We start from the raw sequence: 24,263 nt of genomic DNA on the forward strand, positions 1-24,263 counted from the left end.
TATCAGTACCACACTGGCAGAAGTTTTATTAGGTCCAATTTTGCCACCGGGAGTTGATCTTTTGACAGAGCAGAGCTTAGTGGCGGCGTGCTGATGACACTTGTTGATGTTGACTTGCGTAGATTGATGGTAAGTGACCCGGCGTCCGCAGTATGGAGGAGTAACAGGTGTATGTCAGCCCAGGCCTGGTCCTGTAGATGCTGCTGGAGGAACAGGTCGTTCCCCATGGAGGGGGCCTGTCTGCAGGGGGACCCCCCCCCCCTCATCGCTCCACAGCACCGTGCCGTGACCTCACAGAGCCCGCTGCCCCCACAAACGTCAATCCAATGTGCCCTCACGCCTTTAATTGGCTGTCAATTAGTGCAAATTAATCAACTCCTCGCCTAATTAAGCAATCCCAGCAAGCAAAACTCCCTAGCACGCTATTAAGGAGGAGCCATGAGAACTGGAGCTAGCAAACTCAGTCTGCGTCAGGAGGGTCCTCCCACCCCTGGCACTGCCTGGGGCGTGGAAACAAGCACAACCTCCAACACTGTTTTAGTTTTCCCCTGACTCGGCACAAGATGTGTGCTGTCATCAGGTTGTTCCAGAACAGAGGGAGGTGCTTGATTCAGCAGTATATCCAGGCGGAATCACTAAATGTGCTACAGCTACTGTTCCTTGCGATGTCTGATTAGAGCAGAGGAAAGCAGTGTCTGAGTCATTCTGTCTGAACAGAGAGTATGTAGATGAATGACCATGTGGGCTTTGGCGATCCTTCATTTTGATTGCATGATATAAAATACCAGGCTTCAGCAATCTCCAGGGGCAGGTCTAATGCATAGTTATGTTAATAATACAGCCCCCATTGCAAATCCCATTATCCAGTGACCTTCCAAAGCAAAAGATCTTAACAGATTCATTATCACAAATGCATGTCAAGCTTTTCCAATCAGAATGACGACTGAGTTATTTTCCTTGCAGGAGGGCGTTTCTTTGTTTGCAACTTTTTGATTTCTGTTTAAATTGAATACGACCTTGTGTCGCAATCTGAATATCCTCTGGCTTCAAGGTCAGACTGTCCACATCCCTGCTTCTCTGAAAGGAAGCGGTGAAGTTAGTGGTGTGCCACATGACTGCTTCTTCAGGGGGAGATACAAATCTAAAAAAAATATATATGTGTACAGCCCTCTTTACAAGCAAGGTCACATGAGGGCTTCACATATGCCCATACAACTGCACCTAACCCAACCCTAACCCTCCAGGAAGACCAGGGAAAACTGAGAGAATTTTTATATAAAGAAAACTTGAGAGCACTTCAGCGAGGGATCCCTTGTCGGTGGCGCAGAACTGAATAGAAAAACCACACAATCAGCCACGTGAAGGGAACATGCAGATGACTGAGATCATGACCTTGGACTGGGGACGAGGACATCCCTCACTCGAGTTACATCATCGTGACATGATGTTGCATTGTACCCAAAACTGGCAAGGCAAGATGGGGGAGGACTCGGGACTGATTTTCGCGACAGCTGTTCGCTTTTTAATCTGAAGATCCGTCAGATCTTGTGGTCTTTGATGGGCAACCCAATCGACACGAATGACTGAACTAAATTTTCCCTTAATCTAGAGCCTTATTAGGCAGTCTCTCCTTTGCATGCAAAACAGGCTGCAGTCATTTTCATACGGAGATAGATCATTAAGAGCCACGGAGAGAGAAAGCGCGGGTTTCTCCACAAACAACAAACAACAAAGCAGCAGCGTACCTGCTGGAGAAAGCTGCACCCTGACTGGTCCTCCTGACTCACTGCTCCACTGGGATGAATGGCTCCATCCTGACATTATTAGCATATCCTAATTATATGGATTTCTTCATTAATGAATTTTCCACCTAATAACCCCCAATTACTTTCAACTGGTCATCCAGTAATTGCAGCTGTGATATTTTCTCCCTCTTAATCAGTGACTCGATTTGAGCAGTTTTGCTTTAAAACATGACTTGGCAAAGGAGATTAGTTTTGATTGTATTATTGTACTGGCTAGACAATAAGTTGTCTTAACATTTCATGCCACTATAACTTGAAATTGGATGCACGATTGTATCAACAATTCAATAAAAGCTTCTTGCTTTATTGTTAAGATAATTTTTTTTTGTCAAATCGTTCAAAAATTAATGCAAGACTCGCGTGGGGTTCGGTCCTGCCATATGGATTTGATTGGACAAAATCCAGATAAACAACTGTTCTTGCCATATTATGAGCTCCGTGGCGCACCTGAGGCGCAGCTAGTGTTGCCATTCATGTGTCAGCGAATTACACGTTGATAAGATCGGTGTTATCTGATTTTAAACTCATTATCATAAACATGCTTGGTGTGATCTGTCCAGATGTCCAAAAATACAATCATATTTTTTTTTACAAAATCCACAAAACACGAATTTGCAGTAATTTAAAGATTCTAAAATGTAGGCTTGAGATATCAAGGAAAAGTATGAATTGTACGTGTTTATTATTATTGTAAAAGGATAGCAGACTGTTGAGAATAGCCATCACGCCATTGCCTCAGCTTGCTTTTTATCCGTGTTAAGTAGGCTGACAGTTGCTGAAGACTAACTTTAATATGACATCACAGAACATGGCCTGAGTTGGGATGAGTTAGGTCTACTGGTGTCTCGCATCAACAAAATAGTTAAGGGAAAGACACAATAACAATTATGATTTATGAATGAATGATTTAATAACATGGCGTTTTAGTTGCTCAAAACAGATTAATACATTAGGTATTACAAATAATTTATTAAAAAAAATGAACGCAAGCTACTTTCGGCCATTTCGACTGGAGAGGCTACAGGTGAAATTTATAATCGTATATTTAAGATATCCTTGTTTAAGCCGATATTCGATTAAAATGCTAAAAAAGTTAAATTAAAATAAGTATTCGTTAGGCTATATTGTATGTGACTGACGATAGGCCTACGTTTTGTATTTTCCCCAAGACTTTAACGCGAATCACCAATTATTTTATTTTTTTACACTATACATAAACAAGGATGTTTGTCTATGATGCAGTTAGCCTACTTCATGCCTTATATGCTGCATCTTAAGGTTAATTTCTCTCAATGATATAAATAGCTAAACCCCTGATGGCCCACATTCTTTCATTTCCATTTCTCTTGTGAAATATATCCCTTTGCTTTATCTGTCATGTATGCTGTGGGATTAGAGGCTGGAGACAAATATGTAGCGTCCAGCTGTCGTTTTGAAGGGCCACGGAATTGTGTTTGATGGTTTTCCATAGCATCTGGGTACACGCGCATTATGACTCTCCATTGAGCTGGACAGGAATTGCATGCCATGTGATATGCCCAGCGAAATTAAAACGATATTGCTCGATTTTATTGTGTCAGAGCTTCAAGCAAAATAGCTGAAAATGCTGAATTAGACAAAAATGTCATTGGATTAGGCTACATTTAGGGTACAGTTTAAATTAATTATTCGTTAGGCCTATAAGGTCGTTGAGGCTGTCCTGATTTCTCACCCTCTGAGTTAATCCTTTGGCATTAGAGTAGTCCTCGAATGTCTGCAGCCCGGAGTGTGCAGCTCCTCTGGTATAAATGCACATCCGCGTAAACGCAGAACGCAACCGGATCCACAGGAATTCCGAATAGCGTCCTCGCAGCTGATTGGCTCAGAGTTCTGACTCTTGTTGGGATGGACCTGTTGGATAAAAGGACAATTTTCTGGAGGGATCTCGGTTGTTACACTTTGGACCGTGCTCTGGGGACCAACGCAACAGACGATAACATATTAATACTACCCAAGACACCATGACAGGCAAACAAGGTGCCATATTGTCGGAAACTTTGAATATATCGAAATCGACTTCTCTCGGTGCAAACGGAGGTACTAACAGCAACCAACAACCAAAGAATAGCGCCACTCACCCGCCCAGATGCACTGGTTTTGGGATCCAGGAGATACTGGGACTAAATAAAGAGCCTTCTGCGGCCCCGAAGAGTACCATGGGGTCTCTGCCCGTTGGGGCGCACCTGTTTGCCGCCAGGTCTATGCTTGGCCCCGCTGGCGTTGGGATGGGATTAATTGGCCCAGGAGGAATTCCTTCGTTCTACAGTCAACCCGCGTTTTTGGAGGTACTGTCGGACGCACAGCATGTTCACCTGCAGCCCCACAGTAGATCTCTGGGGCACCTGGACGCAAACCAGTCAGCCAGTTCAGGTACGAATAACGATTTCTGATTATATTCGCTTTCAAATAGCCTACTAATAATATTTTGAATACTATGTTTTTGTTGTTTCTAGGCCTAATAGCCTATAGCTATCAAATAGGCAAGACTTCGAATAGGCAAGGCAAGCATAAATGGAGACGTTAGAACCATTTATTAAGACAACATTTTTTTGTGCCAGTAACGTTCAGTCTTTATGATGTTACCATAAATATATTTTGTTATTATTAAATAATATTGGCTTCATTACTACATTGTTGATGTATATTAGAACCGTAGGCTATCATTAGTTTTGTTAAAACCTGGACTTCAATGTTGTTGAACATTTAGCCTTGTGTTAGTTGCTTGTGACATATCCTAATAATAATCAAAATCCACGGCTGAAACTGTGGTGTTCAAGACTACTACTGACAACATTATAATTAGCTACTAATATATTTTATGGGTCTATATATGTATTCCTCCACAAATGAACGGCTCACATATTAATCAATGTTATTGTCACAAACACCAATAGATATACGATTATGTATATTTACAGACTCGGAGGATTTGTCATCCAGTGAACGAAAACTTTCAAAGTCAATAAATCAGAGCAAGAAACGGAAGAAGAGACGTCACCGGTAAGCATTACCGTTTAACTGCATCTCACCAAGTAACCGTCAAATCAGACTAATTCTGTGTTATAGGTGACAAATTCATTTATTTATCACTATTGAACCTATATCAAAATGTTTGCTTATTTTCTTCAATTATTGCTAATTCATCCCTGGTATAAGCATCAGGAAAGATATAGGCTGGTGAATATAACTTTATAGAGAATTTTGAATGATTAAGATAAGCTAGGCTATGTTAATTTTTTCCAAAATCAATTAAGAAATTAGATCTGGATGTTTTGCGTTTTTTTCAATATAGCCTATTTAGCATTCGATCATGTATAAGTGTATGCCTACTGTAACCTACACACTGAACATGCAAAGAAAAGGGACTTGGGTTTTCATTCTGTTTTTACTAGTCCCACACGTTTTTATTTTCACAGGACCATATTCACATCTTATCAACTCGAGGAGTTGGAGAAAGCGTTTAACGAAGCCCACTATCCTGATGTGTACGCGCGAGAGATGCTGGCAATGAAAACAGAGCTGCCCGAGGACAGAATACAGGCATGACTTTTTTCATTGTTTTATATAATATATTATACTTGGGATAAATACAAATGAAACATTTTGCTTTTAAGTTATTTGTTATTAGGATATCTCTTCATTCTGTACCTATGTGGCCTAGGCTATATTTATGTTGCTTTCCATTCCTTATTTTACCTAAAAGTGGCATACTCCGCTATAATTATATGTTCATTGACGCTTTTTGTCGTACATTGTTGTACTCTGCAGGATTTTACGGATTTTGGTTTTATTTAGTTTCGTTTTTTTGAGCTGAGATTGAAGTTTACGATAATAATGAAGGTTAGATAATTAATTAAAGTTATTGAAAGACTATGCCAGGTAGGCCTACCATAGGCCTATAGAATATGAGCAACTGTAATTTACTCATATAAACCTTAGCTACTCTCTGATTAATCTGTCATAGGTCTAGGCTAATATTTATATCAAAGAGTACAGAAGAACATTCAGGGTGTATTAATATACCGTTCTATATTAAGGTCCATGTAGACGAATATAATGTTGCTTAACAATTGTTAATGTCACAGAGGCCCATTTCTGCCTCGTATAGCGTACAGTAGCTTATAGCCTACATTTTTGTCAACGTATATTATTAAATCTTAAAACATAAATGTTCTATAGTAAAAATATCTGCAGCACAAAAAGCCACACCGAATGAGGAAATCTAAAGTAGCCTACAGTGCGGTGTGCTCCTCCGCACTTGACGAAGTAGTTAGCCCTTGAATGTTTTGAGGTGGAGGAAAGTGAGCCCACGTAAATCGATCAATGATGCCTTCATCGCTGTCTGAACAAAGAAACCTATGCAGCATCCTCGCCAGAGTAGATAATCTCTCATCAGGCCCAGTTGGATGTGAAACAATTTGTTCTCGGAGTGGAGCACTAACGACCTAATCAAGCTATCAAGGCGGAAGAAGATTGCAGTGTGACCTGAACCATCCATCTGCCCGGACGCCTTTTAATTTCGTTCTCATTACGGCTCCTCGCCGTGAATAAATAATAGGGAAATAAATAAATAAGCGCGGGCATATTCCAATTCTAAATAAAATTAACACCCAATTTTCTCATCGAGTGTAATTAGTTAAATCAGACGAGCTCTACTCGTTCCAGGGGGAGGCTAGCTCGAGACGCAGGGAGTTCAAATGAAATAACTACATTGAATTTATTAGCACGGGTCAATAGCAGCGCTCCCCAGTGTCCCGCTCGTTTAATTTCCCGTGATATTTGCCCGCCTGTCCACCATCGATTGGGGCTGAAATTAACTTATTTTTCAATCAGCCTCGGCGTGCCCTAGGGGTCGCTTCTCTCTCCAGCTTCCACAGAGGCTTCCTTTGAGGGCCAGAGAAGCAATTTCTCATAAAAAGTATCTTGTATGAAATAAGGACTATAATCAGAATTGCCAGAAAAAGGTTTTGATCGTTTTCAGTTGGATGTTGGCGCCCTCTCCGGAGCCTCTGTGCTGGCCTCTCCTCTTATTTTGGCACTCAGCTCACTGCCGTCAGATATGGCCAAGTAGGCTGTTTAGCAGCTTTGTGTTGTGCTATGAAATCAATTTAGCCTTTAGTTGACAGAGAGCCTGGGACCCCAACCAGTAGTTATGAAGGCCCACTCCTGGCAGTGGGCAAGTTAAGTATCTTGAGGTGTCAGAACTGACTATCCATCCAAACAGGATCCAACCCTGACAGGGTGCATGGATTACTCACACCTTTGGCTAGTAATATTTGTTAGTTTGAAATATATGTATTTGGATTAGCCCCTTGAAAAGAATCACTTAGTTTTCAAGGGGGTCTTAAGTATTCAAAATGAATTCTCCAAATCCAATCACATCCAGTTTTTAATAAAATCTTACATAACACCTACTTCTCTCACATGAGAGCTCACTAGTAGGAGGACAGATGCTGAAATAATCGAGAGGAACCTGACACAAAAGGAACTACAAAAATGAAAATGGAAAAAGAAGCAATTAAGTTCAAGATGCAATTTCACAAAAGCTCAGCGCCCAGGTTCTCAAAGGAGACATATTGTATCCAGCATGTTCCCATCCTAACAGAGACACCGTCGGAGGGTTTCTGGTTGTGACCAGTTCTGTTGGGTTGCACTTATGAATAATTATGTTTTTTTTTAAGAATAGAAGTATGCAGTGGCATAACGACATCTCTGACGTTGATAACAAACCAAACCGCTTCAAAATCGGTTGAAAATTGAGCAAGTTATGGTCATTTAAAAAGTACATGTAGCACCAACACAATGTTATGGGTGAGCGAGTTGACTGTAGCAAGATGGCCGCCATGTGCGGACGTTCTAGACTCCGCCGTAAGACATCTAGTCTTTATATATATCTATGGTTGTGACCAGTTATGTTGGGTTGCAGGTCTGGTTCCAGAACCGACGGGCTAAGTGGAGGAAGAGGGAGAAATGCTGGGGGCGCAGCAGTGTGATGGCAGAGTACGGACTGTACGGAGCCATGGTTCGTCACTCCATCCCCCTGCCTGAGTCCATCCTGAAGTCGGCCAAGGATGGTGTCATGGAATCTTGTGCCCCGTGGCTGCTAGGTAACACCACACCTGTAGCGATTGTAGCGATCTCCTGGCTTCATGTCCGCTATTCATGTTCATGCTCTCATTCCTCTAATCCAGGGGTCTCCAGCCCTGTTCCTGGAGAGATACCTGCCTGTAGGTTTCGCTCCAACACTGATCTAGCCCACCTGATTCTAATAATTAGATGGTTGATCAGGTAACTGGTGTTGAATCGGGTCAAATAAGTGTGGTTGGAGCAAAAACCAGGCAGGTAGCTGTCCAGGAACAGGGCTGGAGCCTCCTGCTCTAAAAACGTCACCTTTTCCTCTCTTTACATACTCCTGCTCAAAGGACAGTGTCACCTCATCCACACATAATTTCCTTTTCAAAATATCTCGTAGAATAATTTGTTATCAAAGTGTGCCCTAATGAGTGATGATACATCCATTCTTTGAAAACCATTCCCACTGTCGCTAAATCAGACCTATTTCTTTGCTTTCTTTGTTTTCAGTTCAAGAAGGGTTTCCAATCAACAGATGCTTTTCTAAATCCGAATGCCCACAATTCTTTACAGGGATGCACAAAAAGACGATGGAGGCTGTAGTCCAGCCAACAGGAAAGACAGGTGTGGCCCAGCAGCCGGCCAATCAGAGGGCAGAAGAGAGCGAGGTGGCGGAGGAGACGAGAGACGACCACCAGGCTCCCTATTCGAAGGAGGAACTGAGGGAGAACAGCATCGCTGCGCTGAGGGCCAAGGCTCAGGAACACAGTGCCAAAGTTCTGGGGACAGTTTCACACGAGAGAACGGACGTTCAGCCGGACAGACGAGAAGCAGGAGAAGAAGAGAGGCCCGGGGATCATGTGACTCCGGCGGAGGAGAAGAAGAGTCCATAGAGACCGTCACTAAGGACTGCAAAGTAATACTCAGCACTGATTGATCCCTCCGTCTACATTTGGGACTTTCCAGGATGCCAGTATTCAAAACTAAACCAGTCATGTCCCGATGATTAACACGAGGAAAACACAGGCACTTTTTCTCTTTCTGACTTCCCAGTGTACAAACGAACATTGTTGCTCATGAAATCGATTCTTGCCATTGCTTTGATATGGACATTTGGATGGCGTATAGATGTAATGAGAAGTCTACAATGATAAACCCCCGTCACATAACGATTGTTTGATTATTTTTTGCTCAACTGAACACTTCTGGTACGCTGGAAGTGTTGTTATTTTCTTCATTCGAAAGAATGTATTGGAACTTCTGGATATTGTCACAGAAAGTGTATAAAAGCATCAAACGTCTTTGTTGGCAATGTTTCCTGGAGTCATGTAGATTTCTGTTTATATAATCTCTATGTTGGATCAGAACCCTGTCAGAGGTCTTAATGAACAGAGCACAGGGGAAATGGTCTTGATGTTGTAAATAATGAAGATAATAATAGCTTATTAAAGCACTGTTTTAAATATACTTTCATGTCGTCTTTAAGAGTTTGTGTATCTGTTTCATAATAATCTGTATAATATTCAACACAAAGTATTAAAAATGGATTTTTTAATGTGGTCTTTTGCTTCTCTGTTATTTCTTACATTTCTTTCATGTTTGGTTATACTGTAACGTCCATGTCTGGCTGCTTCAACAGTCACAGAGTCCCTGGACAGGCCCAGGAGGATGCAGGGTGTGGATGGACTCTGTCCACACAGAACAGCACTTCCTGTACTATCAACTTCACACTCAAACGGTAGAGCCTGCGGCAGCAGCCTGGGACTACGCAGGCTCAGCCTGGGCCGACGCAGGCTCAGCCTGGGCCGACGCAGGTTCAGCCTGGGCCGACGCAGGCTCAGCCTGGGCCGATGCAGACGTAAAACCTTCTGGAGCTTCTGTAACACTGTGTTATCCTGTCAATTTGGAGGTTTAGATGACCTAGTTCTCTTTATCAGCTTGTCGTATGGTTGAATCTTACTCTGAGCCAGTCTGGGCCTGCGGGCCACTTGAGTTTATATTGGTAATTTCTGATGTTCCTGGAATTCACATTCTATTCTAGTATATTCTGTTCTGTATTCTATATCCAGTGTATGTAAATCAACCGTGATGTAATGAGCATCAGAGGACTGGACTGAAAACAGTTTGTTGAGGGAACTGAGGCCTATACTATCAGTATTCTCCTCATGTTGACACACTGGAGACTTCCAAACAAATTGTAATCATCTCGTCACAGGCTGGGGAATAGATTGCTAATTTCCTTGTTGACAGATACTAGTTTTCATAATTAAAGATTAGCAGGACTAGAAGCAAGAGTCGCAGGGTAATAGAAATGCTCAAACACCAGGGAGTGAGAATGATTAGGGAATTTTGTACGTGACAGCTGGAGAGTGTGACCACTTAACTGAAAAAGTTGTCACTGCTCAGAATTGGATGTTGGATTCAGTTTGCTAACCACTGATCTGCGGCCATTAGATACTTCAACCTCTGTATGACGTCATTTACTTTCCATCCATGTACTCAATATTTGTCCAATAGGTGTGATTAAAATGGCTGAATTGTAGTGTTGTCTGATGCACACCTGCAGAAAGTTTATAATAGATATTCAAGATGTTTATGATATTAGGAAACAGGTGGCTGAGCGGTGAGGGAATCGGGCTAGTAATCTGAATGTTGCCAGTTCGATTCCCGGTCATGCCAACTGATGTTGTCCTTGGGCAAGGCACTTCACCCTACATGCCTCCGGGGAATGTCTCTGTACTTACTGTAAGTCGCTCTGGATAAGAGCGTCTGCTAAATGACTAAATGTAAATGTTAACTGTGTTCTGATATCCTAGTTTATTTCTCTGGTCAGTGGATTAAACTACTTTTGAAACAGTCAGGTTAAAACTTAGATTTGAGTGCCTAAAATGTGTTCTCCAAAAATCTCCTTAACTTTTAGGAGGATTGGTGTTCATCAGTAACAGCTTTGTCGTTGAGTGGGTCAGTGTTAGTCAGTCTTATAGCTTTCGTGAAGCAAACCGTTTAATACTGGATCCTTTGAATCCTGTGATATGTGTGTTTGGACTGTACGACTCAAAATATCTTAGGTTAAACTGGAGACCTCAGCCACCCTTTACACTCTCAGATTAAATTACGAGGGCCAAGACATATGCAAAGTGAGGATTATTCATCAGTGCAAAGCTATATAATCCTGTAGAAGTGGAACTGATGCTCATGATGGATCAGATTTGTTGAAGATCAAGCTGTTTATATAGGAGATGAGGGAGTCATTTATAACATTACTCTTGATAGACAGATTGTTGGTTTAAGATTTTAAACTGGGGTACTGAGGGATCATGAAATAGTCTAATGCAATATAAATATTAAATGTCATCTGTTTGGATACTGAGATTTCAAGCTATAGTATCATGATGATGTTTAAAAATTAGCATGATGATGCAACGTCACACCATTTCTTATCATCAAAATAATGTTGGCGCTGGTTTAACCATGGAGCTATTTAGACCTCTGCTGGTCGCTTAGAGGAACAACTCAAAATGTGTTTCTTTATAAGATACGATAATAGGTTAGGCTGCATTAATATAGCATTGCGTATCATATCTTCGGGGAAGCATTTAGACAGTATAGTGGTCTTACTCGACTTGACAGGTAGGAGTCTGAACACCCTGTGTTTGATGTTTGAGATCTGGTACTCTGATAGTGTCCACTGTTTTAGTTTTCAATGTTACACAGCAAACCCAGTTCAAGGTCAAATATTGATTATACTTTTGCCATTCTTACCTTCAAACTTCAATAACTATGTTGTGAAAAGCAGCTAAGGAAATGAGCTGGTGCTCTGATAAGCCGGGACTGTGTGACAGTGAGTTGTTGGTTTAGCCACAAGGTGGTAGTCTTGAGCTGGAGATGGAAGCGTATTGCAGAAACGCCATGAATACCCACACATTCTGACGATGTGTTGAGTGTGTCACGGCTCATGGGGCACTGTGGCTAAGGATGTAGAAGGGGCATCTACTAACTGCAGGGATGGAGGTTTGATTTAGTTATTACACAGTTGTTGCACTGTTATTACACAGTTATTACACTGTTGTTACACTGTTATTACACTGTTGCAGATGTGGGAAGTAACAAAGTACAAATAAAAGTCATAAAAGTACAAATACTTTGTTACTGTACTTTAGTAGATTTTTCTGGTATCAGTACTTTACTTTACAATTCTTCTGACAACTTTTTACTTTCACTCCTTGAATTTTTTACAAAAATAGCTGTACTTTCTACTTCTTAAAAATTTCCAACCAGGCTTATTACTTACATTTTAATCTGTATTTGGTGGCATGATCAATATTATTTCTTGTCTTGTGACAATGACAGCCTTTATAAACAAGACTATCTGTACCTGAGTGAAGGATGCGTGTACTTTTACCATCTCGGATTGATTGGGACAATGACATGTCGGGTTTCACAGCTTAAAATATTTACATTTAGTCATTTAGCCGACGCTCTTATCCAGAGTGACTTACAGTAAGTACAGGGACATTCCCCCCGAGGCAAGTAGGGTGAAGTGCCTTGCCCAAGGACACGTCATTTCGCACTGCCGGGGAATCGAACCAGCAACCTTCTGATTACTAGCCCGATTCCCTAACCGCTCAGCCACCTGACTCCCAAATATCATGATCAATATGTACGAGAGTAATGTACGAGAACCTTGTCAAGTTCATGGTTGCAGAATCAATGATATTACCGTCTGTTAGGGCTTCATATCTACATCATTTGTCTGGAAGTCAGACTTTTCTCTTTTTTCCCATGGTTCATTCAGCCAAAGCTCTCCTATCATACCTGATCTCTCAGAAGTGAAACTTCACATAGCTACTGTTGCATCTGATTAAAACCCTCATTCTCATTGCTTTCCACTCACTGAACCCAATATCCTTGGAGTTGATGAAAAGGAACACACCATTTCATTTGTGAAAACGTGTACCTATTAGTGCTTTTGAGGAAAAAAAGTCTGTGTCAATGTATGCTGTGTCTTGAATGTTTCTTGTCATGAGTCTGTTCTGGCCCAGACTGACTATGGGTATAGGCTTATGTCTTAAAGAGAGAAAGTTGATGGCATGTCCTAGAAAGACTCTTGATGTGTGGCAAGTTACCAGCTGCCCTCCTCTTCCTCTCAGAAACCCTGGGAGCTGGTGGGTATTTTCAGCAGGCCATCTGTGGGCAGTTTGGCTGCCAGTTTCCATCATCTGCACATGCTCAGAATCTGTTAGACCTACTTTACTCCAGTAACACTTAATCCTATCCAAAACCCAGTCGTCTTCAATCAAATGTGTATGCCAATCTTCCCGCACCCAGGGTGATCTTTGTTGTCTGTGATGTGTCTTAATACAGACTCAGAAGTAGCGATGGGAAGGACACATCTTTCTAGCTCTTATCTCTAAACAGCATTGGAGCCCTCAGCTGGCTCAGGAACAGCTTGGATGAGCGCTCAAATGCTCAAAAGGGTCCAGTTTCTGCTTATCTCGGGAGGGAAAGAAGGAACAGGAGATATAGCTGCAGTGGTGTTTTCCTGTTGCCTAGGAGAGATAAGTCAAGCCCAAGTCTTTGCCTGTGAGGGCGTTATCTGCCCAGAGTGTCCAGACGAACACTGCGGCAGCAGAGAGGACCAGGGCGCCATGTGGTGAAGGTGTGAGGGATGATAAGCACGCGAGAGAAGAACTTGAAAGATATATGTGCTTCATGTGGCGTCTGTGTGTGTGTGAGAGAGAGAACAGAGAGAGAGGAGAGAGAGGAGAGAGAGGAGACAGAGAGGAGAGAGAGAGAGGAGAGAGAGGAGAGGAAGAGGAGAGAGATGAGAAAGAGAGGAGAGAGGGGAGGGAGAGGAGAAAGAGAGGAGAGAGAGGGGAGGGAGAGAGGAGAGAGAGAGAGAGAGAGGGAGAGGATAGGAAGAGGAGAGAGAGAGGAGAAAGAGAGGAGAGAGAGGGGAGGGAGAGGAGAAAGAGAGGAGAGAGAGGGGAGGGAGAGAGGAGAGAGAGAGAGAGAGAGAGAGAGAGAGAGAGAGAGAGAGAGAGAGAGAGAGAGAGAGAGAGAGAGAGAGAGAGAGAGAGAGAGAGAGAGAGAGAGAGAGAGAGAGCCATATGGGTGTGTGTTTGGGGTTTATTGGTAATGGATGTTGACAACTGGAGTGCTGAATCTATGGAAATGTCTTCATTTCCTTCTGTTTGCAGAGAAGACAGTGTTTGGGGAATACTGATTGGCTGGGACACCAAAGAGAATCTTGTAGGTGTTTGAGAATCCTTTCACAGGACACTGGTCACACATTCTATAAACATTTTCCTTTGCTTTGCCAGTGCTGATGTCAAATACGTGAAATACAATGTATTGTGCACCATTACAGATTTTTACTCGCGTATCCCCTGAAGAGTTTGCGTACCCTAGTTTGAAAACCGATGCACTAGGCTACCTGAGACAGATGACTTGAGAATATCTAAAGAAATATCATGGGAGTCAGGTGGCTGAGCGGTGAGGGAATCGGGCTAGTAATCTGAAGGTTGCCAGTTCGATTCCCGGCCGTGTCAATTGACGTTGTGTCCTTGGGCAAGGCACTTCACCCTACTTGCCTCAGGGGGAATGTCCAGACAGAGAAAACACCGGCACTCACGCGCCGAGCCCTGCCACTTCACCAGCCCAAACAGCGTTCATTGATGAGAGCCTCTCTCTCTCACCTCCAGCTCCCCCGCGGGGCCATCAGAGTCATCAGGACCGTGACAGCACGTCCTCTGGAGAGAGAGACTGTTAAGTAGAAGGCAGGTCAGCCTGCCCTCTCCTAGTCCAGCCCAACCACCTGCCCAGGTGGTTCTGCTAGAACAACCTGCATTCGTTTAGCAGAAAAAAAATCTAGAGCAAACATGCAGTACAGGATTTGAATGTGCGATTTCTTGATCTGCAGTCAAACTCTTTACCCACTGAGCTAAAGCCTCTCTCCATCAGAAGGGTGATGCCAGAATCCTCACGACTACCTTAAGCCGCAGACAGATGGATTAGTATGTCCTTCTAAAGCCAGTTCAACGTTCATGGCCGTGTATAGAGATACACAGTGGTGTTAGTCTGAAGGCTGGAACCACATCCTGGGAGAGTCTGGCCATTCTGGCTGGGGGCATTTAGGGCTTATTAGATGCCAGGTGGCGAGGGAGAGAGCCAGGGGCTTGATGCCTGTGCAGCCTCGAGAGGAAACAGAGAACATAAAAGAGTGCACTCATTTTGTTTTTGACACTTTGACTTCAGAACCTACGCTTTGTTGCCAGGGCATTCAGGCCGCTGGCAGCTAAAGTCACCTCGACGCGAGGCTCTGAGTGACGCTGGAGACAGAGCGCTGTGGAAGACACGTCGGCACGGGGAGAAAGTCGATATAACTCACAACGCTCAACAATGCTTCTGGACAGGCAAGGATCAGCGCTGCCTTCTTAAGCTCTTCTCAGAGGCACAATGACAGACAGACAGCTCATTACTCATGCCAAACAGATTTACTCTGACAAGATATACAGTACACAATCAACACGATAATCCTCTAGATAGACATTTTTCCTATTTATTTACATTCTCTGACAGCTTGCTTTGTTCCGCGTCCACAGACTGCCAGCAGAACCTGCATGGTGTTTGTGTGAAACGCAGACACAATGATTCATCCAGTTATGACTCACCAAACATGGGCGTCCTTTGGAACAAAACACCACTGACACGTCAAACAGAACATCAAAAACACTGTACGGATGCATGAAGATGCCAGATGGGTGAGTGCAGATGTTTGGTGGTGGAGCACAGGTAGTTTCAGAACTGTTCCATCGTCATCTCTCTTGTATGTGTCACTGGAGGATGGGCAGTCCCTCTTACCCAGCAGGTGACGGGAAGTCAGACATCATGACCTGGCAGGTCATGATGTCAGGGGGGATGAAGGTATCCAAGTCTAAATCAAGTGTCCAGGGTTTCAACTGTTTTGTCAAAGTACTGTGCTCTCTGCTGCTTGTCTAGACCCTGTCGTCCATGCAAAGACTAAGAACCTGCTCCAGGAGTTCTCTCTTTCTCTTGCTCTCATCTCTCCCTCTCTCTTGCTCTCTCTGTTCTCTCTCTCTTGCTCTCTCTGTTATCTCTCTCTCTCTCTCTGTTCTCTCTCTCTGTTCTCTCTCTCTCTGTTCTCTCTCTCTGTTCTCCCTTTTTGTTCTCTCTCTCTGTTCTCCCTTTTTGTTCTCTCTGTCTGTTCTCTCTCTGTACTCTCTCTCTTCTCTCTCTCTCTTCTCTCTCTCTTCTCTCTTCGTATTCCCCCATCCATCCAGGCCTTTGCTGCTATACGTGTCCCGTCTTGGAGAGGTAGGCGATGAGGGCCACCACCACCCCTACGTACATGCCCGTCCCGAGGGTGATGGCCAGGGCAGCCAGGAACAGCGTCCTCCTGGAGAACATCCCAGCTCTGGAGAAGTCTCCCTTGGACACGGCCTTGCCCGTCTCACCGACACAAACACAGAGAGGAGCGAGTGTTAGCTGCGGCTGGGTCACTGTGAGTAGGTGTTTCAATCAATGCAGGGAAAACGAGGGATTCACAGAGAGCTATTAGTTGCTATGGCAATTATGTCATTAAGCTTTCGACAGTGACAAATGTGTTGCTTTGGATGTTTTGTATTCAGCCCAAAAATAAGGCTGGATCTTAATCCATTTATCACTCCGACACGTTTATTAAGGTCTTTTCTATGTAATTGGCTTGGCAATTAGTCTGAAAGATGCTAAGAGATAAATGGGTTTGGGGAGAGGGAATAAGGATGGATCTGATAACCTCAGAACCAGCTCCGTATGTAGGAACTGTGAGGTTCTATAGATCCGGAACACCGGTGTTACAGACCACAAACCCACTCTAGCCAGGTCCAGTCCCTATCTATGAGAACAGGTCTCCATCTCATTGCTATGCAGTATCTACGGTGCTTGTGTCAGCCACAGAGGGGGGTGTCACCTGAGGAGCTTACAGAGTCAATTGCCTGTAACGATTACAGAGGACGGCATGAGATGGAACCAGACAGCGGAAGCACTCCACAGAGCATCTGTGCTCTCTGACCTTGCATACGATGCAGGGAAGTTAGTGTTAATGACGGGGTAAGGGGAGCAGGGCTGTGTTAAGGCTGAGGGTGGAGGAGCAGGGGGTGGAGGAGCAGGGCTGTGTTAAGGCTGAGGGTGGAGGAGCAGGGGGTGGAGGAGCAGGGCTGTGTTAAGGCTGAGGGTGGAGGAGCAGGGGGTGGAGGAGCAGGGCTGTGTTAAGGCTGAGGGTGGTGGAGCAGGGCTGGTACCTTGTTGGAGTAGTAGAAGGCTGCGATGCCCAGGGGCCAGAAACAGCAGAGCATGGAGAAGATGGCCAGGCCCAGGTGCTCCCTGGGAGGCAGCAGGATCAAGTTGTCCTCGCTGTCGCTGTCGCTGGAGCTGTCGCTCTGGGGAGGGAGGGGGGCACGATACACACACACACACACACAGAAACACATCACATATACACACACACACTCATCAGACAGGGATCCTGTAGCAGTGCTGTATCTGATGGTGTCATGAGCCCTACATTTACGGGGAAACTTTCAGCGTTGTGAAATGGAGTCTTCCGTACATGTCACCTGCATGTCACTAGGAGGGCGTGGCCTGCAGAGTCATGTGGACTCACTGTCTCTGAGGCAGCCAATCAGGGACCCCCGGTCCTCTTTGTTATGCTAATGTTCAGGCCGTGAGGCGCTCATCCAGAGAGAGAGACCAGCTTCTGACAGCCCCCGTAGGCTGACAGACAACGCAGCATTAACGGATTGTTTCATCACGGCGAGGTGACAGGGGGAAACAGCTCAAAGACAGCATCATTTATGTGCTAAATTGCCTCCACAGCACGAGAGCCCCCCCCCCCTCCACCCTTCTTCTCACCCCCCCCTTCCTCTGCTCCATTTGCTTGAGAGGTGTGGAGCATTCTGGGGAAAGGAGGAGGATGGGGGGGGGGGGGTCTGCTGTGTGATCTCTCCAAACCGAGCCTTGATCTACCTCCTCCGAGGCCCCCGGGCGGAGGAGGAGGCTAATGAATAGCAAAACCAGCGGTGGCTGAGGGCACGTTGGCATGGGGACGTATTAACACGGGGCACGGCGGCACGGCGGCCCGGCGGCCCGGCGGCCCGGCGGCACGGCGGCCCGGCGGCACGGCGGCACGGCGGCACGGGCAAGGCAGGCAGCAGCGCCGGAGCTACCTTTAAGTAGAGGCAGCCTCACCTCTCCTGTGGCCCCAGAGAGGGAGCTGCTGTTTGGGCTAAATGAATGGACCAGGTCAAGGATTCATTTGTTAGTTGTGGTACTCGCAGGGATCAAACAGGCCTGGGGGACCAGGAGAGGAAATGGAAATAGAGGTGCAGGGATGAAAATAAATGAGGTAATTTGGAGGGGCTGAGAGAAAGAACAGAAGGGGAGGCGGGACCAGACAGCACCTGTCAGCGTTTTTTGGCCAATTAGAAGCGGCGAACAGACGGATGAGAGGCTATTGGCAGGAAGAAGGTTCTGTTTGTGTGCTGTAGATAAATGTTACTTGCTGTCCATGATGACCCACAAGTACGTTTACACACGTGACACACAGAACACATTACCTCCTGTCCTTGATACGCAGGGCAGGTCACATGCAGTGGGCAGGTCACATGCAGTGGGCAGGTCACATGCAGTGGGCAGGTCACATGCAGTGGGCAGGTTACATGCAGTGGGCAGGTCACATGCAGTGGGCAGGTCACATGCAGTGGGCAGGTCACATGCAGTGGGCAGGTCACATGCAGTGGGCAGGTCACATGCAGTGGGCAGGTCACATGCAGTGGGCAGGTCACATGCAGTGGGCAGGTCACATGCAGTAGGTACATGCGTGTGTGTATGGTCTTATAGTTGACATGTGCAGTATGTTATAATTGCTGATGTACTGTGCCTCTAACACCCAAGTTAGGTCCACAATGATTTCAGGTTCCTACTCTTGCACACTGATGGACAGAATGTGAACAGGTTGGGTATGAATGTTCTGACTCTAGTGAATTCCACTGACAGCCAGTCTGAGAAGGAGAGCAGCCAGCACGTGAAAATCAGACATGAAAAACACAGACAGACAGGCAGACAGGCAGACAGACAGAGACAGGCAGACAGACACACAGACAGGCAGGCAGACAGGCAGACAGGCAAGGCACAAGGTGGTTTGAGGCTAGTGTAATTGATGTGACTCCTGCACAGCCTAGCACTGTTAATTATCCTGGATCTGCAGCCCTAGAGGATTGGCTAATGACACAGAGGACACAGAGAATTGGCTAATGACAGGAGGGGGCAGTGGGCAGATCCTCAAGGCACACACCGACAGTGACGGCCATGCCACGAGACAGTCATCTACCAAGCCCTAGATTTGAGCCCCTCCACACACACACACACACACACACACACACACACACACACACAACTCATCACTCCTAAGTCCCCCTCTCTCTGTCATGAAGACGCTGGCTGAGGAACAGTTAGTGTTTTAGAAGACTTTACATTTTCTGAAATTGCAAAAACATACCACTAGAAGCAAGTTTACTGTTAAATAAACCCGTTACTGCCTCCTGCCGTGTATAAGCACCTGTAAGCTCTATCCGGTCCTAGTGCATTCATACACAACTACAAACATCCTCTGAAGAACTTTGATTTCCTCCTGAAGATATCTGCTGCTAGCACACTGTCACACCTGGCTTCAGCTTCCCATCTCACAGTTGACTCAGCAGCTCAAAACACTAACACACACACACACACTCTCGCACATACACACACACACACACACACTCTCGCACACACACACACGCACACACACACTCTTGCACACACACACACACACACACGCACACACTCTCGCACACACACACACACACACAGAGACACACACACACACACTCTCGCACACACACGCACACACACACACACACACACACAGAGACACCAGCTGCAGAGTAGGAATCCTCTCATGTTCCCAGCTGACTCTCAGCCTTCATCTCTCAGATTCATTTGTTGTGTGAATCGACCTGGAATAACTTGTCTGCTGGCTCACCTGCACCAGGGCAATGCGTCAACACAACCCCCACCTAATACTTTGAAAGGACTGCATTAGTTATGGCATTAATGGCCGTCTTGCCTGTGCATCTATCCATCTGCTGCAACTCAACCAAGCAAGTTAGGCATCAACAGTAAGTGTTCACCCCTGCCAGGTTATTTAACTCTGACCACATGAAAGTAGATTTTGTAAACATTGTTGCTTCACCCTGTTGTGGCTGTTTGGTTCGGAATGCGGAGGTGTGTGTGATTCTCCAAAGCAAAACAAATGAGGCCATCAGAGATGATCCTGGAGACTACATGGAAAAATTATGCAATTGTGCAATTGTGTGTATTCAATTTGGAAGTACATTTAATGAGCTATTTAGAGAACTGATTATTTGAACAATAAGCATGAATCATGCTGGCAGACTATTAGAAAACAAGGTAGGGGGTGTGCTCTAAATGAAATCATTAAAATGAGCAACACTGAGAGACATGACTCATTATTCAGTAAGAACTCATCCCGGAAAAATCACCTTCTTCAAATTGGTATAATTTAGATAGCCTCGTAGTTCTAATTACCCACCTAACATTTCCAGTAATTACCAAGCTGAACCAAATTGTTTTGGTTTTGTGTGTCACCGCAGAACATTTTCAAAGAAGTTGTATTGTGCTGTAAACAAAGACATCTTGTTAAGTGTTAATGACGGTTGTCCTGTCTGAACTCTCACCTCCTAGTCTCCATGCTGTCCCTGAACTCTCACCTCCTGGTCTCCATGCTGTCCCTGAACTCTCACCTCCTGGTCTCCATGCTGTCCCTGAACTCTCACCTCCTGGTCTCCATGCTGTCCCTGAACTCTCACCTCCTAGTCTCCATGCTGTCCCTGAACTCTCACCTCCTGGTCTCCATGCTGTCCCTGAACTCTCACCTCCTGGTCTCCATGCTGTCCCTGAACTCTCACCTCCTGGTCTCCATGCTGTCCCTGAACTCTCACCTCCTGGTCTCCATGCTGTCCCTGAACTCTCACCTCCTGGTCTCCATGCTGTCCCTGAACTCTCACCTCCTGGTCTCCATGCTGTCCCTGAACTCTCACCTCATAGTCTCCATGGCCCTCATCGTCCTCCACGTCGTGGGACACAGTCTGGATCTTCACGTCTCTCTTCTCCTGCTCCTCTGTGGACGGCTCCTCCCCCTCTGCCTCCTTCCCCTCGGCCTCCTTCCCCTCGGCCGCCTTCCCCTCTGTGAAGGTGGTCTCAGAGCTCCCGCTCCTCGAGTCCTTGCTCTGCAGGCTGACGTCGTCCCGATAGAGGAGGAACCCGGGCCTACAGAAGGCCTCCACTGCCAGGTGCAGGGACGTGGCATCCAGGAACTGCTGGGTCTTCGTCTTGCCGTTGGTCCCCGTGTAAAGGTAGCCGATGATGTTGTCTTGGTAGGGGTGGCCGGGGTAGTCACACTGATAGCCCTGGTAGCCGTCCTGAACCAGGTGGCGGCTGGTTTTGTCCAGGAGTGGGTTCTGGAGCTCAGTGAGGCTCTCCATGATGGGCTGAGGAGGGGGGTCGGCTGGAGGATCAGAGAGGGTTGACCCCAGGAGACAGGCAGGAAGCTGAGGGGACAAGACAGGGAGTTAAGCTTAATTTATACTTAGGTCGCCGACACTTTTGAAATGGTCGCCGACGAAAAAAAAAAAGTGTCGCTCAGGCTGCTGCATTTATACTTCGGCAAACAGTCGCCTGTGCTCAAGGTTTGTGTGACGTAAACAGAATCATTTTACCGTTACATTCATAGCTATGGTTACATTGTTAACGCTTTGTAGCCTAGGTGATCAATCGGAGAAACGGACAATTTAAATTTTTCACTATGTGACGACATCAGCGCCAGTAGAAATTTCTCCTGGTAGGCGACACTTCCAAGCGACGGTTAAAAGTGTCGACCGTGACGTCATTTCTGTCGGCGACCTAAGTATAAATTGGGCTTAAGGGACCATCAGACGCTTGGTGAGGGTTTCTTATGAACAGCCATGGTGATGCTTTATTGTGAACACCATTGGTGAACCCCTGGTGCTCATCGGGAAAGGAAACATCAGTAATCCGAAATGAGATTTGGATTCCTTGCACTCGCATGTCCTTGGAAATCTCATCATGCTGAATTCTTGTTAAAATGCGGGTAAAAATGATCCATCACTTCCCCAGCTGCCTCTGTAGAAGTCAGTGTAAGCCTCGCCGATGCTGGAGGCTTACACTAATAAGCCTTGTGATGTTGCTGTCTAGATAAAGAGGACACTTTCACCAAAGCAAAAAAAAGCAAAGTCATTTTATGTATAAGCCTGGGATTTTTCACTCAGAAAAAAAGGATTTCCTACCCCACCCATGTCCTCCACCCTGAGGACCAGCTTCACCCTCAGACAGACGGTTCGAATCCCCCTGCAGAATCAACTCCTCTGTCCCCCTCCATCACAGCAAGCCGGACAGTCTAAGCCCTGTTCACAGCACTACTGCACACATCAACACTTCAGGATGATCCGATTGTGATTAGGCTGCTTTACTCGTACTGAACATCGTATTGTGTGTGATGGTTACAGGTGTTCTGTAAGATGGACAGTGTGCTATTGGTTAGTGGATGGATCAGTGTGTGTATGAATGTGTTAAGGTACTTGTATTTTAACAGCAGAATGTGTTCCGTGTCGCAGATCAATTTCCTTTTGAGCAATAAAGTCTATCTTAACTCATCTGACAAAATGACAAATATCTCAACATGAGCAGGATGTTAGCTGGAGGGTGCACCGTACAAAGGCAGGTTATTCCAGCTTGAGGCTTCCATTTCCACATAAAGCATAGCTTATTCATGAAGATTTCCACTGTACACAAGTGCTTTTCCAAACATTTCAAAGCTAAGTATATAAATTATGAACTGCTGTCTTGTATCTGGTGCACAGGTGACAGTGTTGTTGTTGAATAAAAGAGCAATTCTCTTTTGATTTTCAGTATTGCTGCTCTTCTGATTAGAAGGAATTCCGTTAAACTGGACATTAAACAACTAAGACGACAAGTTCACGTTAAGACACTGACATGCAGTCACTTGTGTGAGGTTGGAGTGTTAAACCTCTCGCTTTCTCTTTCCTCTCCAAATATATTAGAATTTAGCAAATGTAGCATTTTAAGCACGAGTACATGCAGCAATAGTATGTAAATTCACAATTCTTACCGATTTTAAAGGTTCCTGTCCTGGACCACCTCAAGAACATTTTCTTCGCAGGTCCATTTAAATCATCCCGCTTTATCTCTGTATTTCATTGAGGAAGAAAATCCCCAAAAAGAGAACAAACTGCACTTTTTGTATCTTTCGAGTCAAGTGTCGGATCTCGCTTAATGCTGTGTGCGTCTATGAACATCAACCCAGCGCTGTGTGGACTCCGGTAGGCGACATAAACGCAAGGACAGATGGGATTTTTTTTTACGCTCACTCACCTCGCTACGCTCGCGCCCTACTGTACCTGAACGGGTATGATACGGGAATGATACACACAGACCAAAAATAATTTTTCCCTATCTATGCGATTCCAACTGTCGATTTCGTGCATTTTACGTACAGAATCTTAAACACACAACTTCCGTAGCTACTACTAAAGAGCGCTGATACTGATTCTCAACGCATGCTCAGGTGATGCGTTATCGCGACACCTATTTTTGTGGCCCTACCGCAACCGGCCTCGGTATCCATTTGTTTTTCATCATCATTGGCCGGAATGAAGGGCATCTAGTTGTATGGGCTACACTTTTTTATGATTACACTTTCACATACAAAATTACAGTGTAGATGTTTGTCACAAAATGTGTCTTTGTCAAACTCCCTCAATCAAACCCCCCCAAAATATGTGCACACTCCTGCAGTAATGTGAAACATCATGAATTCTATTAAATAAAGACATTTACATTTGATTAATATTTCACATACTCATGAATACATCATGATCCTGCCAAGTTGGTTGTTCCTTTTACCCTCATAAGCTGCTTAAGATTTCATGCCTTGCATTTATCATTGTAAACTGTGTTTACATAACATTAATATAGATGTGCTTTTAATGCAATCACAGCAAATGGTTGACTGTGATAGATTAAATACTCTGGCATGAATCCCCAATGCTTTAGACTTCCAGGGAAATTCTTGTATATCATGACGCAACCACTAACTGGAAGCTAAAAGTAACCACATCTGATGCACTGTGTTTTAGATGAGACACTGCTGATTTAGCGCTGTGTACCTTTCCAGACATAGGCTACTCTGTA

At 45.0% G+C, this 24,263-nt stretch overlaps 3 protein-coding genes across 4 annotated transcripts in view; 2 read left to right on the plus strand and 1 right to left on the minus strand.

The window, feature by feature from the left end:
- Positions 1-24,263, plus strand: part of lin52 (lin-52 DREAM MuvB core complex component) — a 123,830-nt gene that overhangs the window by 10,813 nt on the left and 88,754 nt on the right. The window lies entirely within an intron of this gene.
- Positions 3,162-9,475, plus strand: vsx2 (visual system homeobox 2). 2 transcript variants are annotated; one of them, XM_062470015.1, is made up of 5 exons: positions 3,162-4,214; positions 4,763-4,844; positions 5,261-5,384; positions 7,771-7,951; positions 8,427-9,475. In XM_062470015.1, the coding sequence occupies exons 1-5, from the start codon at positions 3,806-3,808 to the stop codon at positions 8,807-8,809; spliced, it is 1,179 nt and encodes a 392-aa protein (XP_062325999.1). In that variant the 5' UTR covers positions 3,162-3,805; the 3' UTR covers positions 8,810-9,475. The 2 variants fall into 2 exon arrangements, with proteins under 2 accessions (XP_062325999.1, XP_062326000.1); XM_062470016.1 differs by having other exon boundaries at positions 3,163-4,214; positions 8,490-9,475.
- On the minus strand, positions 16,139-23,419 carry LOC134026963 (synapse differentiation-inducing gene protein 1-like). Its single transcript, XM_062470047.1, has 4 exons — positions 23,182-23,419; positions 21,074-21,583; positions 17,219-17,356; positions 16,139-16,388 (listed from the first exon to the last, which is right to left on the minus strand). The coding sequence occupies exons 2-4, from the start codon at positions 21,515-21,517 to the stop codon at positions 16,230-16,232; spliced, it is 741 nt and encodes a 246-aa protein (XP_062326031.1). The 5' UTR covers positions 21,518-21,583; positions 23,182-23,419; the 3' UTR covers positions 16,139-16,229.

Source organism: Osmerus eperlanus, chromosome 9 (genome assembly GCF_963692335.1).
Source record: "Osmerus eperlanus chromosome 9, fOsmEpe2.1, whole genome shotgun sequence".
Lineage (NCBI taxonomy): Eukaryota > Metazoa > Chordata > Actinopteri > Osmeriformes > Osmeridae > Osmerus > Osmerus eperlanus.